Genomic DNA, 18,750 nt, shown 5'->3' on the forward strand with positions numbered 1-18,750 from the left:
CTGTTGTGTTTCGGCGTGGAGAGTAAGACAGCCGGTGAAATTACTGGCACTTGAGGTATCCCATCTTAGGCCTCTAGGTTGGCAACGCATCTGCAATACCCCTGGTGTTGCAGATGTTTATGGGGGGTGGTGATCTCTTACCATCACGAGACCCACTTGCTCGTTTGCCATCCATCAAAAGTCTGGTGTTAATCAAGACTAGAAAAATGTGCGACTGGAAAATTAGCTACTAGGAAAAGACTATTTTGGAGAAATGATCTAACCAGTCTTATAAAATTAAGTTAAGAAAAGACTCAAATATTAAAATTGAAATTGGCTAATAAAAATGTAAAAGCCAGCAAAATGCAAATGTCTTAAACTTTTTTTATAACATTATTTCGACGCTTACTTCGTAAAGCCTAACGTCCAAAATTTTGGACTCAAAGCAAATATCGTCTTTTCTTAATTGACATTAACTTTCAAATTGTAATCGAGATTTGCCGTAGTTCTTACGGAGTTGACAGCTGTTGTTCAGCTTATGCTTGATCGGGGGGATTAAAACATGCCCGATGCCCCGAAGCCTTATGTACTAATCCATGTTTTAAATACCCACAAATGCACCCAAAACCCATTTGTTTACTAGTGTATAAAACTTTTTGATTCTCCCCTAGTAAATTCCCTACATTTTTAGTTATTTATTGTACTGATTTGTGGTGTGCTATAAAGAATATATTGTATTGTATTGTTTGTAAATAAGTGCATGCTTTTATGTTAACAAACAAGCTCTAATATGAAATTATTCGTTATCCCGCCCCGCGAGAATTTTGAAAAATCCTGAAAATTCTTTTCAGGTTTTCGAGTTACCTTTTAGTTGTTAGAGTTAGTTAGTTAATAATTATCGTTTTGAAGTTAGTGCCACTTTAAATTGAAAATTTAAACTCCTTAAATTGAAAAACTAATGTCTGTAAAAGTTTTAATATGGCAGTTTTCTTCTAAAAACAGCAAAGCGCGACTGACAAGTACGATTTTCGAGTGTAGAGTTTAAAAATTAAGTAGAGTTACTAACTTAGCTTGAATTATTACTTAGGTATATTTTTTTATATTATTCAGCTAAGTAATTGAAAAGAAATGTAGAAAGTTAACCTAAAATAAAAAGAACTATTGGAGTGTCTCAGATTTTCAGTATTAATTAACGCCTTGTACCTATACTTTATCTATTGTTTACTAAGCAAATGAAACCTTTTAAAAAATCTGTTAAACATTTTCTATCACATATAAATCACACATATACGATGACCCAACCTATTCTATTGTCATAATTTCCCGCCTGGAGATTCCAACTTGCTTATTCCCGCGCTATAAAAGCGCGGCCGCTAGTAAAAAGGGTGTAACTGAATTCCTTAAATTAATTAGTCCGTACGCAACGTCAGAATCTAACCTAATAATAGTTGAATCGGGGTCGTCGCTCCGGCAGCACGTTGTTTACCCTGCTCCATCAATCAACTTGATCGATCTTGTTTTTTTAAGTTTAGTCAAGTTCTGCAGTTTAAATTGGGTCGATTATGGGTTGACGAAAAAATTCTGTGTGTCAATATTTGTGAACGAGTTTTTACGTAAGTAGAGTTTTTATTGTAGAGTTTAGAGGACTTTGACCAGTGTTACGTAAAAGTTTTGAGGCAGGTATATATATTATATGGAAAATGTAAAAGAGATTTAACTGGTGGTAATGATCAAAGACGGACGGCAGTATTCTTAAACAATATTTTTAATTTATCAATAAAAAAGTAAAACTTAACGTAAAAGGATTTCTCAACAAATAAAACCAGTTAATTCTCTAAAAAAATAAATGATTAAAATATTAGTCATAAACAATTTAAAAAAACTTACTTACTTCACTTTGCCACTGCACCTTCCAAACAAGTTTTCCGATAGATCATCGGATCTATCGATCAATCAGTTTAACTGTCAATGTCAGTTGCGTGGCGCCTTGCTGTCTGCATTCATCTCGAAGGTCATTCACCCTTTAACCTATTAAAGGGGTGTATACTGCATAAAGTGCCGTAAACATGCACGCATCAAACCAAAATCAAAATTTTAAGATTATTATAACAGGAAGATCCCATCAAATAAGACTCCTGTGAGGGATCGCCAAAGGACTTTACGTCCAAATTAGATCCAAAAATGTCATTGAATGAAGTCTCTTTTTAACCCCCGACGCAAAAAGAGGGGTGTTATAAGTTTAACGCCAATGACTGTCTTTCTATCCGTCTGTCTATGGCATAGCAGCTCTCAAACGGATGGATCGATTTCGATGTGTTTTTTTTTCATGAAAGCTAATTGCCTGTGCGGTGGTTCTTAGCTATGTTTGATAAAAATCGGTTCAGCCATTTTAAACTTTGAAATTACAGTATCGGCGTTTTTTCAACTTTTTTAAGTTGATAAGGTTTTTATACGACTTAAATTCGGTTATCGCGCGCTGTTCCCTCGGGAACTGTGCATTTTTCCGGGATGAAAAGTAGCCTATGTCACTCTCTGGCCCATAAACTATCTCTATGCCAAAAATCACGTCGATCCGTCGCTCCGTTTCGACGTGAAATACGGACAAACATACACACAAACACACACACTTTCGCATTTATAATATTAGTATGGATTAGTATTAGTATGGATTACAAGTTTACTGTTAACAGCAACTTCCTAACTGTTTCAATTTAAAACTAATCAACTTTTAAAATTATTCAACACATTTCACGGTATCAGTCTACCAATAAATAGACCCGACCCGACCGACCTTCCGATAACAAATAAAAAACGGCTAGAAACAATTAATCTAATACAACTATGCGTTAACCGGTGGTTAATTTATGGCTCTTTGTGATTAAAAACGTTAATTAATGAGCGGTTAAGTTTTAATTTAGCCTGGGGCGCTGTACCCCCTGTTGTTTAACTTAATATAGCTTGCATTCCAAGCAATAAGTAAGTAACAGTAAGAAATAAGTACGTTTTATGTGTGAAGAATTGTAATAGTAAAAAAAACTGAAAAAATAATTATCTACAGTTGTAATATGTAATTCACAAAATATTTTTACTTTGTCTTTGTATCAGTCCGCGTGCATACATAGAATATAATTCCAGGTGGCACTACATGCAGGGCCCTAAAAGCAGAGCTTAGAATAGGCTGCACCCTCTTTGTTTCTGGCCAGTTGTAATGGACCCTACAAAAATAAATCACATTTGCACCTCCTTGCGACGAGTTATAGCCGTGCGGCTGTTTTAATGCTGGCCACTAAGAAATATAGCTAAGAAGTTCACGAAAAAAAAAGAAGTGAATCGATATCATTTGTTTTTAATTTAGAGGTTAAATTGAATTTTACTTGAGTTTTTGTGAGTACGTCTCAGTGAAATCTAAGTTTTAATTGTATGAAAGAAAAAACACGTTTTTTTACTCGTATTCTGTTGCTGAAAAGGGTTGCTGATTATCTACTACATCTGCATATAAAACCAAGTAAGTGTGCTCATGATTTTACTGGCCTTACACGTCCGCAACTTTAGTATCCATTGAAATCTCGTGGGATTCTAGCCAAATTCGACCTTGTGTACGTTATAAATTAAATCTAAGTCAGTAAGATATAATTTTTGAGATTTTCCAAGCCATTATTTGGCAGACAGTCGCAGGCAACGGCTAGTAAGTTAAACTTAATAAGTTATTTAAGTAAAGTTTAGAGTATTACTTACAGTTCATGGACGTTTGTGAGTACGGTAGTTTGGTAGTAGTTACATAGCGAGGCAGATCACTGATCCTATCCACATTTTGGTCGGAAGCTGTGTGCTCAGTGTTAATCATTACTCAATTGGGAGCACGCTTCACTTGTTTACTGCCATTCGACCCATTGCAGCTACAGAGCGCGACCTTACAATGTCAGATAGAAACAAAGAAAAAACATTTGTGCACAACACAAGAGATAACATTTACAAATAGAGAACACGACGGATGAAGATCAAACCAAGAACGGATCAAGTGTCATTGCAATTGCGAATCGGACACTGGCACAGCATAATGCTGAAGCGTTATTTATATAACACCTCAGCGCCGATTTTCAGCCAGCACCGTCGGTGACACTCGAATAGAATTGTGAACTGTTATGTAACAGCAAAAAAAAAAAAGGTTCAAGCCAGTAGAACCCTCACTATTAGAACTAATGACCAATCTTCAACATACTTGAATGCATCACATATCGTGTTTACAAATTACGCTCCTTATGGCTTCGTCCGACTCTTGCGCATGGCGCCACACCCGAGCTTGCCCGAACGCGATTTGATAAATTCCGATCCTTCGTAGATCAAAGGGAGCGCGTGCGCATAACGCGTTCATCATTGCTCGTTGACAGCCAACCTAATTGACATTTAACTGCCATTTGTTTTGACAGATGGCGCTTTGGAATACAAAGTATGATCATTTGTTATCACTGTGGGCATTTAAGTGAGATTAGTTGATTATAAGAATATGTAATTTTTTCATCTTATTAAATCCATATCCATACTAATATTAAATAAAGGCGAAAGTGTGTTTGTGTGTTTGTCCGTCTTTCACGCCGTAACGGAGCGATGGATCGACGTGATTTTTGGCATAGGGATAGTTTATGGGCCCGAGAGTGACATAGGCTACTTTTTATCTAGGAAAAAGCTAGTGCAAGTTATAATTGACTTGGTTGTTGCGAACAAAACGAAGAAGACGAAGATGAGAAAAAAGACGAAGTCACGGTCGTTTGCAAAAAAATCGTTTATCGCTATCTCGATATAATAATAATAATAATAATGCTTTGTTTAATTCAATACCAATAAGTTTGAAGTAGGTTGTAAGAAAAAAAAGAAGACCGACTTTCAAGACTAAACATTGTTTGTTAGTTCTATTGTTAGTTACGAGTTATACTGATAGTGTAATGAAAAAGTTAAAGCGTCAGTTACTTACTTTTGTCTTGTTACAAATATCTTCATTCTTCATGAATGAAGAATCCTGATATACTTTTATTTTATTTTTATCTCTTTAGTTACCTATAGGTAGAGATACATCTTAGTCTCCCATCGATTCATATTTATTAACAAAGATGAACGTGCATGTAGCATGGACAGACTAACACGTGATAGCAATTCCGGTTGGATCCTTCGGATACGAAATCTTTAAAACAAGAAAGAAAAACTCAAATTATAATTTAAGTTAACTTGAACGCATGGCTAAACGTACATTAACGTGACCCAGCGTTTGTCAGTTGCTTAAAAGCCGTAAAATTGCGTGATAATCTTAGGATTACGATCAACTGGATCTAGTCTAGGCCACACGTTTGGCTTCAACACGTGTCTAATTAAGCTTTTAAGCCTTTTTAACACTGTCTTTAAATCATCCTAAAATTTGCCTAAAGCCTACCATTTTTATTATGAACTAAATACGCCGGCGCCATTTTGAAATATTATAATCATAACCTACCTATATGTCATTCATTTCAATCTAATTCATCAATTTTGATGAATCCAATGATGACCATTATTATTATTAACTACTTATGTTGAAAAACTTCCAGCTGTTTAGACTACAGGGAGAATCAAAGAAATATACAGGGTTATTGGTAAGTCGTCCAATTCCCATTAAGGTATGGTTCTAGGGGTAATAAAAAAAGTAGATTAATATTGCTTATTTTTTTCAAAATAAATTTTTGAAGATGCGTACCTGACTTTTTTTTCATAAAACTTAAATTGCGATTATCTCAGAAATGGTTCACTTTATGGGACAAAAATGATTGCAAATAACCTCCCCTATAACCCCTTAGCGGGAATTGGACGACTTACCAATAACCCTGTATATAGACATATATGTAAGCATACGTTCGAAAAAAATAACAGTTCTTCGTGCAGACGGGTAAAAATAGTGTATTATATTACTAGTAAAGTGAATGAGTTCGAAAGACACTACTTCGAAAGTGATCAATAGAACGCTGCAACTTGGCTACAACGCAATGTAACACGCACCATTTTTAACCCCCGACGCAAAAAGAGGGGTAATATAAAGTTTGATGTCAAAGTTAGTCTGTAGCATCGTTACTCTTCAACAGATGGACCAATTTTATTTTTTCTATTTGAAAGCTATGAATGCGAGTTTCTTTGGGGTAGTTATTAGCCATGTTTCGTTAAAATCAGTTCGGCCGCTTTTAAGATACTAAAAACTTAACTAAAATATGACTTTGTCGCGGGTTTTAAGCTTTTCTAAGTTAGTAAGGTAAGGTTATGCTCGCTTGTCTAAACTAAAAGTCTCGGTAGTAAATAGGTATGTCTTTAACACATATCCCATCAGAGTCATGAGGAATGCGGCAGCTCCTTGCATTAATAAACGAACGATGGTCCGGTTACGATAAGTATGTTTACATTTCAATCTTGAGCAGCGAGCACTTACACCCGTATCAAGTCTTAAATAAATGTTAGCTGACAAGTAACAGGATTAAGCTGTTGTTAATTATTCTATAGAAGAGCGGCAACACTCGTAAGTTCTGTGACTACCACATTAATAAAACAGTAGAAAACGGAAAAAAAAGGGAATCAAATTTAAAATAATTAAAGTATTGCCATGTAAAAGGATCTTACGTACCAATTAAGAAAGTGACGCGGGTCCATATCGGCTGACATACTTATTGAAAGTCCGAATGTGATGTTTGTCAGAATGATCGTTTGTCATAATTCTTTTTTTCTCTGAATCTAATAATTGCTCAGAATTGTTATAAAACAAACTTAAACTAACCTATAGTTTTCTATAATGGTCACCCATTTAAAAAAATCAGAAAAATTTAAGGTTTCAGTCGGACAAAAATTATGCCAAACGATGATTCGGACAAAAAACAAGGTATGACTAGCGAAGAGTATGCGAACTTTGGTGCTCCCAAGAGACGCAAGCATTTAGTTTTTATTTACGTCGAAGCAAATGTAAATATTCAGCGAAAACTGCAATTATGATATGAACTACTTTAATTCCGAAAATAAAAAGAGTATCAAAATCCGTCCGGAGGTTTCAGTAGGTATTATCTATGTGCTGTCACAAATTTTCGCTTTTATAATGTTCCTAGGATAGTGTCCTGTCTAGTCGTTCCCTCATGACTATAAGTATATCGTGGTCATCAACGGGTGGTCTGTACTGTACTTGGAAAGGATTATTTGTTTTTGTCGGCTTCCGTCCACCGCGGCCCTGATGATGGAGTTAAATCTAGTAATACCCTAGCCACTACCTGTCACTATTGTACCGTTTTGGTCAAACATAAAACCTAAAATTGCTAAAAGTGGCTCCGAAGCGGTACGTTTCGTGTGCTCTGCCTACCCCATTTGGGAATAAAGGCGTGATGTTTGTGTGTGTGTGTGTGTGATACCCTAGCGGTGTAATCTAGTAGGATAATAGAACAAGGAAAGCGCTAAAAAGTTTCTTCTGGGCATTCGCCGGTGAGGCTGGACTACCAGGACAGGACCCATTAGAGAAGAGAGGAGCTGGAAGTTGCTGTGCCGGCTGTCGCCGAGCACTTCCTCTACCGCCAGGGCGAAGCTGTCACGGTGGAAATACCAACAGCGTTATAATTGTCAAAAAACGTTTCAATCCTATATATCTTCAATAACACTTTTCAGTTTTGGTCTTTTTTTTCATCAATCGCATCGTCACGTATATCCCCGTCATTTGTTAAGAACACAATAAACCGGCGTAAGTGTTTAGGGAAAGTTCATTAGCTGCCTTACAGTATCTGTACCTTCGAGAGTTATTGCTGGAGCGATTGCTCCTTTTATTGCCCCGATTGATCTCGGTGAGGTAGATAGTGTATCTGTTGAGATTGATTGAGATACATTTAGCGTTGTGGCGTTTCTGTTAGAAAAACTTACTTGTATGTGTCAATTTAGTTTGTGACTGTACTTATCAGAAAGATGAGCGTATCCTAGCCCAATTGATTTAGTGTGACGTATTTTAACAGCAGAGAAATAAATCAACATTTTTTTTTCATACTATTATAGTGAAAAAGAAATTTTTAGTGAGGTGTCTTAGCAGTTTTGTGTAGATTTTACTTATTTAACCTCGTTTTTCAACGTCAACGTTGTCTGTTCTATTTTGTAAGCAAATGGTTCTCAAGAAATGGATTCATAGTCAGTAATAAGTCAGTAATACACATAAAGGGGGGGAAGGAGGCATCTGGCCACACTCCAGTTCCTTTGAAACTACAATAGATTTTGGTCATACAGGCAACTGTAAATAGTTATATAACCTAAGCAACAAAAAGTTTGAAAACCCCGACTTTGTCACTTCAAAGTATCTCAAAAACGGCTTAACGAATTTTGATGAAACATGTCTAAGAATCATCGCTAGAAAATCTGATTTCAAATAAAAAACTGAATTCAAATCGGTCCACCCGTTTAAGAGCTACGGTGCCACAGACAGACACACATAACGGTCAAACTTATAACACCCTCTTTTTGCGTCGGGGGTTAAAAAGGTGTTTCAGGTGTTTATACGAGTAGATACAGATAAGCGATAATATCGTTATACGTTAACGATAATTATTATATTATATATTATTTAAGTTTATGAACGTTACGTACCTATATGTTCCGTTCCTATTTCGATACCTGATATAGACTTTGACCTTGCGGATAATTTCAAGTTTCATCAAACTTTGTCCAACTTCTTATTTCCCTATAAGGAAACCGTCCACTTCACAATAGAAAACAATACGCAGATAATGGAGCGAATAACTGACAATGAGCGATGTTGTAAGTGTGTGGGCGCAGTGAGTCAGGCAGTGGGTGCGTAGTGTGCACTGGTTTGTGTTTGATTTTATAGGCACCAGCACCGGTAGCAAGCTATCGTTTATCGCAAAGATAAAGGATTCAACTGTACTCTGACAACTGAATGGTTAAGTGGTTAGTGACCTGTGGTCATATTTTCTAATGCTCTGGCGTTCGCGAATGCAGTAACCATCTTTTTCTATCACCGCCCTACAGCGTGTGACAAAAAGAAGTGATGGCAACGTTCGGGATTCCGAGTGCGTTTGACAATAAGGCTTGATAAAGAGGGTTCTGGCGGGAGTTGAGTATGCAAAATATGAGGACCGCATTCTGTGAATAGTTTTGAACTAAGAAAAGCTTGCAAATTATGATTCTGAATGTTGCCAGGAGGTCTGGTGGTCCATTTTTTTTTATACCTCAACCCCTAAGACATCAATACAATGCAATACAATGACTCTTTATTGTACACCAGAAATAGTAAGCGATACAGAAAACAGGTACACAGAGAGAAAATCATGCAAAAATATCCCATTTTTTATAAGTTTTCATTTAACTTGCGGTGCATGTATGTATTTCTGTATGTACAAATGTGCGGGTCAAATCTTGCAAGTTGAATTTGACCCACTTCCAGTGGCCGGATTGACTTGAAATTTGGCATACTTATGTAAATCTGATGACAATACAATAATCGGATAGTGACATACACTGGTGGTCCAGTTAGGATCGTCTCTGAAGGACGGAACACTTCAACGGTTAATGGCGTGGTACAGAAATGTAGTTAAGATGACCATGAAAGTACAATCAACAAAAAGTACAGTCAGCAAAAATATCCTGTTTTAACATGAACCCAACTTTCTCATAAATCCAACTTTTTACGTCGTCATACAAAAATTAGAATGTTTCAACTGACAGGATATTTGCTACAGTATCGGCAATTTTAAAAGTGGTAAGAATATTTTAATTATATAATTTTTTATATGTATTTTCGCTCTTCATAAAAGCGCGGGCATCACATTTTAGTACACGTTGTTAAATACAGATAATTAAGAAGTTAGTAAGATCGTGCTTTTCAAGAATCCGAAATGAAATATGTTTTCATACTTAACAAGTTATCAATTTTCAGGTGGTAAAATCGAAAGGTGGGTTTGGTTTTAAAACAACAAAATAATTATATAACTCGAAAACCACTCAACATAGACCTCTAAATTCTAATTGACTGAACCAAAATCAAATTAGCTCTAGCTAGTGTAACCTCTTTCAAGGAATAGATCGAATTACCTCCGTATAGGTCAGTTATTTACGGAGTAACTGAAACGTACGTAGTAAAATATATATGTATGTACATGATAAAAGTCATATAGGGGTTAAAAGGTCAGAGCAATGCTCAAGAAATGAAATCACCGACTTAGCTCGAGGTAGAGATAACCGTTGGGAGAGAAAATTTCTCTAGTGGCAATCATGGACTGGAAGACGCAGCGTTGGCAGGCCTCCCAGTAGGTGGACCAACGACATCTCTAGGTGGCAAGTTGTTCATTGTGACGTTCCAAGGATGATGGGACATTTTTCGCTGACACGCAATTAAAGATTATTAGCCATAATGTCGTCGTAATGAATTAATTACCTAATAAAACTGTAATGTTTCACGTCACCGATACGTAACTAAATATAGTTTTATAGTACAGTGAAATAGTGCGTCGGGGTCATCGCTTCGTTATCATTTCGGCACGGATTCCTTGGCCCCCCACTGCCCCGCTACGCCTACATTTCTGCGTTCTCATCGACCCTACTCTTTTTGTTTCTGAATGTTATAGCCGTTAGTAATTAAGCGACCACAATCAAATGACAGATTTCCCATACAAAAACTCAGGCAATACGGCCTCTGTTCATAAATAAGGGTTTTTGTGGCGGATAGGAACTTTTTTAAAAATTGATAGACCACTTATTTGGCTGATGGTACATGAGTGCGTTACATAAAGAAAACATTACGCACAAACAGGTCTGGTGTGGTATAAAGTGATGTAAGAATTATGGATAAAACAGTCACGGTTCCACATATACTATTTACCATCGGATAATTACGGGTATTGACTAATAAGTGTCAAGTTTCCAATTGATACGTCAATTACCAGTAGGTTAAAATCGACTTTCCACGATTTGTATGTGTTATTTCTGACGTTCAGCTATCTACGTACCTAATTCCGTTCCGTTTTAGTAACAAACATACACCCACAAACTTTTACATTCATTTATAATGTTGTAAAATTACAGCTTTCTAGCACTAACATAACAGCCTTTAAAGCCAACGACAGATATTTGGACAGGTTCTTCGTAGGACTACAGAATCTTAAAAAATACCTAAGTAGGTATAGGTAGTGCGACGAGAGTTAAAGTGAATGATAACACACACAGCTACAAGAAGAACTGATTGCAGAAAAGGAGAATGAATTAAATGAATGAGAAAATGTCAAAATCCCGCTGTCATTATGACATGTTCTTGTGTGCGTGACCTCAACTCTGGTGGCACTACCTATATTTGGCGGAAAGGAAGTCTATGCTTGTATCCATGCATTTTTTCACCAGAACTAAGTTACATAACCGCTGGGTGGCATGCTGGCATGGCCCTGGCGTGAATTGGGTTAAGCGGGAGCGTTTTGGCTCTGACCTGGTTACTGTTTACGATAAACTCGCCGTTAAATGCAGTTGCTGATAACTGTTCGAGATAAATCTTTGTTATATTTAGCTATCTGCATTCGCCATTATCTTTGTAGTTTTACGTAGAACCGTAGTTTTGATTTCAGAAAAATAATTAACAATTTGAATTTAAACAAACAAAACAAACTCAGGCAAAAAGGGGAGGACCCTCGCTCCGAGTCATTTCTGGTGCAAAGGCTGTCCATAGCTATCCAACGTGGAAATGCCGCGAGCGTTATGGGCACCTTTGTGGCGGGAATGGCGTAGGGCGAGTTATTTGACTAGGTTATAGTTTTATATTGTTATTATTATTATCTTCTGAATAAATAATTAAACTATTGATTTAAATCTCATTTTTTACTAATTTCAAGAGTTGAATATAAATTATAGTAGTACAGTCACCAGCACCAATATCTGACACAGCAACCGTGCATAAATATCTCATACGACCCTATTTCTAGGGCCGGAAGGACGTGTCAGATATTTTTGCACGCTCCGCTGTAGCAGATATTAATGCTGGTGACTGTACAATACTCCCAAACTTATAGATTGTCCCAAAGTAATATCACTGCCGTTTGCAAAACGTGCAGTTTGTTGATTTGGGACCATCTCATTTCTTGTTCTATGTTGTCACGAGGAAATGTTTTCCTTCTTCCTTCTATTAATTAAATGCTCTTTACGCAATTTTTGGCCTTGGTTTCAAACTCAAACTCAATCACAAAAGTCATCGCTTCAAAGTAATTTTAGTACTAAATCCTTCACTAAGTATGAGTAGTACTAAATCCGTCACTAGAAATGGTAGAGTTGACGACTTCGATCGTCTTGCTAAGTTGGAGGTGGTGTAGGGGGGTGTCTGCTTGAGAGGCAATAAAGCAATAAGTCAAACTATAGGGCCACTAAGGGGCCACCACAGTTTTTAAACCACTAAGCCACTACGGCTTAGGGCGGTTTCAGACTAGCGTTTTTTTAGCGCGTATGCGCTCAACACTCGAAGAAAATGAAACTGTACCACTACTACGCTTGTTTGAAACCGCTCTCAGGAGAACACTTCACTTTACTCAAGTTATGGTAACTGTTCCAGGGTGATGGTGGCAAGATGACAGCGTGGCTGTTCCTGCTGGCAGCGGCCGCGTGCGCCGAGCCGCTCAGCACGCCGCGCACGCGGCACTGGCGCGGCGCCAGGACCTTCGACGACCGCGCGCCGACACACTTTGTGGGGTCAGTATAGCAGCAATACTTGAGAGTCAATGTCATGGTCACTTAGAGCGTTGTTTATTTTTGCATGTAATCGTGTGTGATGTAGTTTTATGCGATAAACGCTGCGTTAAACGCAATGCGCTTGACGCACATTCATTTGCATCAGATAATCTAATTACCAAAAATCTAATCTAATCTAATTAATAAAAAAAAAGCCGTGGTGGCCTAGTGGTTTGACCTATCGCCTCTAAAACAGAGGGTCGTGGGTTCAAACCCCGGCTCGCACCTCTGAGTTTTTACATTTGAAATTTACCACGAGCTTTGCGGTGAAGGAAAACATCGTGAGGAAACCTGCACAAACCTGCGAAGCAATTCAATGGTGCGTGTGAAGTTCCCAATCCGCACTGGGCCCGCGTGGGAACTATGGCCCTAGCCCTCTTGTTCTGAGAGGAGGCCTGTGCCCAGCAGTGGGACGTATATAGGCTGGGATGATGATGAATCTAATTACCAAACAGTGCATAGCGTTTAACGCAGCGTTAACCGCATAAAACACCAAGCACTTAAAACAAAGCTTACTCCGTCGATGCGCGATTTAGAAATGCACGTTAGCAGCGCCTTTTTAGGGTTCCGTAGTCAACTAGGAACTCTTATAGTTTCGTCATGACTGTCCGTCTGTCTGTCTGTTTGTACGTCCGCGGCTAAGCTCAGCGGATTTGTTGGATGCATAGACCGTTAGTATCAGAAACCTATAATTTGGCATCAGTTACGCCGACTGTGGTAAAATAAAAAATTAAACAAAAAATTTTTTTTAAGGTACCTCCCATAGACGTAAACTGGGGGTGATGTTTTTTTCTCGACTAACCTTATAGTGTGGGGTATTGTATGGATAGGTCTTTTAAAACCATTTGCTTGGGGGTTGCTAAGACGATTTTTTATTCAGTGATCTATTTGCGAAATATTTAACTTTAAGGTGCAAATTGTCATTAAAATCGAGCGTACGCCCCCTCTCAAAAATCTAAACAGTTGGGTCGAAAATTAAAAAAAATTGAGAATAGTAGTAATTATATCAAATTTACAAGAAAAATTGCGAATAAGATTTCTTGAGAGTTTAAGAGTAAACAGCAGCCTAAGGTATAAAACATACCTAAACTTGGAAGATTTTGTACACAATACGAAATATTCTTTAATATTTGCTTATTCCGCAACACCTTAGAAGAATATTACTTGATTTTTTTGTAATGGCTACGGAACCCTATCCTGGGCGTGTCCGACACGCTCTTGGCCGATTTTTCTTTTCATAGAGCAGCTACAACTCGCGTGCGTATCGCGTTTGTATTGGTATAAACGCGCGTCGACGGCGCGTTTTGAAAAACGCGGAGTGCAAATGCTCTAAGATAATGAACAAAAAAAATTCTTGACAGACGAAATCACGGGCTATAACTAGTTTTAGATTGAATGCATATTTAATTTTTAGGAACATAAAAATATATACAATTTATTATTTAAGGCATCGTTAAACTCGATCGATGCTGCATTCCGCAATAACTGTGAAAAATAATACTTACTGTGACTACTGAGCAGAAAATTAAACCACAGCTTCCACTCTTCATCTTGAGCTAATTAAGTTCTACAATATTTTTTTATTATAGTTTAAAGTTTAATTGAACAAGCAATGTATTGCGAAATCCTTCATTTTGTTACGTGACACGATGTCATTTAGGCTATTGGATGCCGTATATTGAAAATACCATTTAATTTATTTGGAGTAACATAATGATAAAATTACTTAATTGGTTAAAGTTGCAGAACCATTTGAGTAGCAGAACCTGTGTTTTAATTTTTTGCTCCTGTTACAGGGCCCACCCGGTATTGTACTAAACACACCTGCAAATTGTTAAAAAATAAGTCCTTAACGACAATAATCTAACAAGTCAGTCATAAAACTCGGTACATTGCTTATCATCGGACCGGACGGCTACTAAATTTGCAACCCAGACGGCCCATCAAAGGCAAAAACAAACAGACGCGTGATAAATATGCTCCACAAGAGAATGCGCGGAATGTAACAATCTCGTCATCGGCGTCCCACGATTGATACTATGCCCAGGCGCATGTAATTGACATGCGAGTAAGGTGCCGGTTCCGTCGGTAGCGTCATCGGCGTAATTTGACGCGTGAGATGATCCTGACATTATTTGAGACGAGAGCGGCTTGCAGAAAAATGTGCTAGACTAAGAAGTTGTTTCTTTGAAATAAATTAGTATGTAGAGTCGACGAAGGGATTCTTCACCGCCCTGAGTATCAATCCCCTATCCTTTGGCTCTTTAGAAGGAAACATTTTATCTTCGTCATCATCATCAGCCGGAACAAGCACTTATGAATGTCAAAAAAAAATCTACCACCGGTTCGGAAAAACCTCTGCTGAGAAGAATCCGGCAAGAAACTCAATGAGGTATATATTTTTTTTAAACAGATTTACAATATTATTAAATGATATGTATACATCACAAGTATTTAACACAACTTTATTTTTAACACAGTAGGTTCGCTATTTGAAGGGATCGCTAATGCGGATCGGAATTATTTCCAAATATCCCTGTCCATGATATATAATCATTAACTTTATAATACGCCTTTGATATTAATGTCTTCTTGACAATAGATCTGAATTTTGTATCCGTTTTGGAATTTTATTATGCAATTTCCCAGAAAAGACTTTTTGGTTTTAGCCAGTCTGTAAGATGGAACTTTAAGCTTCCCTGTGTTTCTAGTAGCCTTTGGCTTATCGACGTTAGTGGGAAAATCACATATGTTCTTCCCACCATACATGATTATTTTAAAAACATAGGGTTAGGATATCTGTTTCCTAAAAAAAAATTCTTAAAGATTCACGCGTCTTCAAATTATAAATTGCTCTTGATTAAAGGTCTACCCCTTAGATCGCGATATTGTTGCACCGGTAGGCCGCTACTCTCGTGATGTCTTCAGTCCACCTATACTTCGTTTTTTTAGAATTACAAAAAGGGTAAACAATCATGACGATTCCTTTTATTGAAAAATGTTTGTAACAACAGTAACTATTACTTATGATACCAAAAGCATGTAAATGTTCATATGTCCTTGCTACTTGTTACTTCTGTGACTTATCTTTCAAAAGTGTTTTTCAATAAAAAGACACGTCAAGATTGCTTACCTTTTTTCTAATGCTAAAAAAAAACGAAGTATAGTTAGTGGGATGCCTGACAATGCTTCGTCTTCTAGTTTGTTATTGCCATTTTAGGTTTTTTCTCCTATAACGGGTATATGTTCTTCGAGGCATATCGCCACTTCAACTTGCATATTCTCATAGCTATGTCGGTGACTTTAGTTCGTTGGCGAATTGAATTTCTGACACAGCTAATGGCAATAGGTATTGAGAGGAGAAGGAGGGGGGAGGTAAAAACCTTACGGAGACGTAATCGCTATAAAATTATATAATTGCAGCATGCTGTTTGATTAATAGATGGCACTAAAACATCTGGTTCATATTGAAAATTCAAACTGAGATATGGATGCACAGAAAAACCAGAAAAGGAGACCAGCTGGTGCTTAAGTGGCGTAGTAGAAAAAAAAGCAACCCGAGATAAGTATGTGTTCATAGGAGAAATTCGTCTCTGTACTTCGGTCCAGTGATAGTGTAGGGGTATGGCACGCAGCACGGAATGCTGAGGACCTTTGTTCGATTCCCAGCGCTGGTCTCTTTTTCTGGTTTTTCTGTGCATCCATATCTCAGTTTGTATTTTCGATACGGTTTTACGGGATGACCGTAAAAGTATCAAATTTGGTGTTAAAATAAAAACACAAAAATACTCCAGATAATCAATCATAATCTGGTTCACACCAGTGGCGTAGCGTCAGATATTTTCGTCGCATATCATTCATAAATCATGAATGTCCTGTAGTCGTAAATATATTGGGCAAGCCGATGGGAATAGGGTTCTATGGACGCTTCGCAACTGGTTCATATTGACCTCTATAACCCATCCCGTGCACCAAGTGAAACTAGTTCAAGGGTTCACCCTTCCATTCTCTTATTCAGAATGATCCAACAATGAGTGAAATTCAAGTCCTACGGATTGACGGCCGAAATAATGTAACGTGAGCTGCGTGGGCGCACGCGTGGGTGAATTTCACGCTTGTGGACGCAGGAACTGATCCTGCAGTGATGAAGTTTGGAGGACGTTGCAATTGCAGAGACAGAGGAGATTAAACTTGGGCTTTTTTAACATGAACCTGACCCGTGATTGACTTTCTCACTGATGAAAAGTGCAGGTGAGGCCACAGGCCAAAGGTTCGGTGACCGGATGGCCAAGTGGTTAGAGAACCTGAGTACGAAGCTTGAGGTCCCGGGTTCGATTCCCGGCTGGGGCCGATATTTCTATGTACAAAACGAATTACATCAAATATTGTAAATAATAAAATAGACAAAAATATGTTGATCTCTTCAAATAATAAATAATCGGTTTACTGAACAGATTGATTATTTTTCAATAGGTTCTAGGTTTTCACATCACTTGTCATAAATTGGATCGGAATACAATATAGTACCTACAAACTGAGTACCACTTACACTTCCATAGTACCTACAATTTGCTTAGTTTGGGACTAGGTCTATTGGTGTCAAGTGGCCCATGATATTTATTAATATTCATTTTATTTATTTATCTCACTGGTTCAGTAACAGCCTATTTACTTTAGCCTCGAAGAGCACTAAATTGTATCTATCCGGAAGTACAAATGATGGAAGGGAATTCCATTGCTTAGATGAACAGGCGAAGAAGGAAATCTATTTAGCACCTATTAAAAAGTTAAGAATTTGACTGTGAATTTTCACAAACTCATCATTATTTCAGCCGTAGGACGTCAACTGTTGGATATAGGCCTCCCCCATAGACCTCCAGTTGCTTTGGCTAGAAGCGGGCTGCATTATGAAAAAAAATAGGACCCAAATGTCAAATTTGACGCTCCAACACTTAAGAAGCTAACCGCTAAGCTACTTAAAATACTAAGCACATTTGTCACTTTACAAGAAGAGCAGGGTCAGATGTTGATTTTGATGTTAATTCTAGTGTAGTCCATCTGCAGGGCTACTACGAAACTCGAAACTCGAAGTTCGTGTCGTGCGGTCCCTCTGACACTTATACTATTTAATACGAGAGCGAGAGGGACGGTACGATACGAACTTCGAGTTTCGAGTTTCGTAGTAGCCCTGCTGTGCTTTGCTGTTTCATATTGATTATTTTGGTATACATTGTACTTGCACTTATTTAATCTGCGGTGTGTACCTCTAATTATTAGAGTGCAATTGATGTGTTGATTGCTTACAAATCTTAAAACACATATGTTTACTTAAGCACCTATTTAGAAATACTTAGTAGCGACGCGTTTCATTCAAATAGAGATTCTATTAGTATCTTAATTATAATGATTAATGATATTTATTGACTCGATACAATTATAAGTGCAATTTTATCCAATCACACGCATGTGCATCACGACTGCACTAGATTTGATAAGTTTCAAGGATTACATCACAAGGTCGTCATATCGGAGTCAGTCTGACCCGTTGAATTAGTCCATTAATTCCAAAAGGCGTATCAAATCCATCTTCACGCCTAATACACCAAAGGGGACAATTAGAGCCAACTGTACAAGGCTGCAACTGTCGTAAATCATACTTATAAAGGTTTGACCAGTAGGTAATTGTTAGATTGGTTATTCCGACAGCTATATTGTGAGGTGATTTATATTTTCTTTACATTTAAGAGTTGTAAAAACTGTGTTAATGTGGTAATACATGCTCCATGTTTATATGCTAATGTGTAATTGTTCAATGTTTTGATATATTTGTGTGGTTGTAGTATAAGTGATGATACGCCTACATTTCTGGTCAATTTAAATTGAGTCACTACGCAATAGATACTATCGAATCATTTGATTCCTGCTGTAGAACATTCTCACAGAAAATGGACATAACTACGTAACACTTCCTCATCATCATCATCATCAGCCTACAGCAGTCTCACTGCTGGACATAGGCCTCTT

General features: G+C 37.5%; 1 protein-coding gene across 1 annotated transcript in view; it reads left to right on the plus strand.

Annotated features, from left to right (window-relative positions):
• The window catches only part of LOC141439869 (fibrillin-1-like), a 135,233-nt gene that overhangs the window by 10,108 nt on the left and 106,375 nt on the right, over positions 1–18,750 (plus strand). Inside the window, 1 exon segment of the mRNA XM_074104288.1 lies at positions 12,551–12,687. Within this exon segment, the coding sequence (XP_073960389.1) occupies positions 12,551–12,687 (137 nt within the window).

The sequence above is a fragment of the Choristoneura fumiferana genome, chromosome 21 (assembly GCF_025370935.1).
Source record: "Choristoneura fumiferana chromosome 21, NRCan_CFum_1, whole genome shotgun sequence".
Lineage (NCBI taxonomy): Eukaryota > Metazoa > Arthropoda > Insecta > Lepidoptera > Tortricidae > Choristoneura > Choristoneura fumiferana.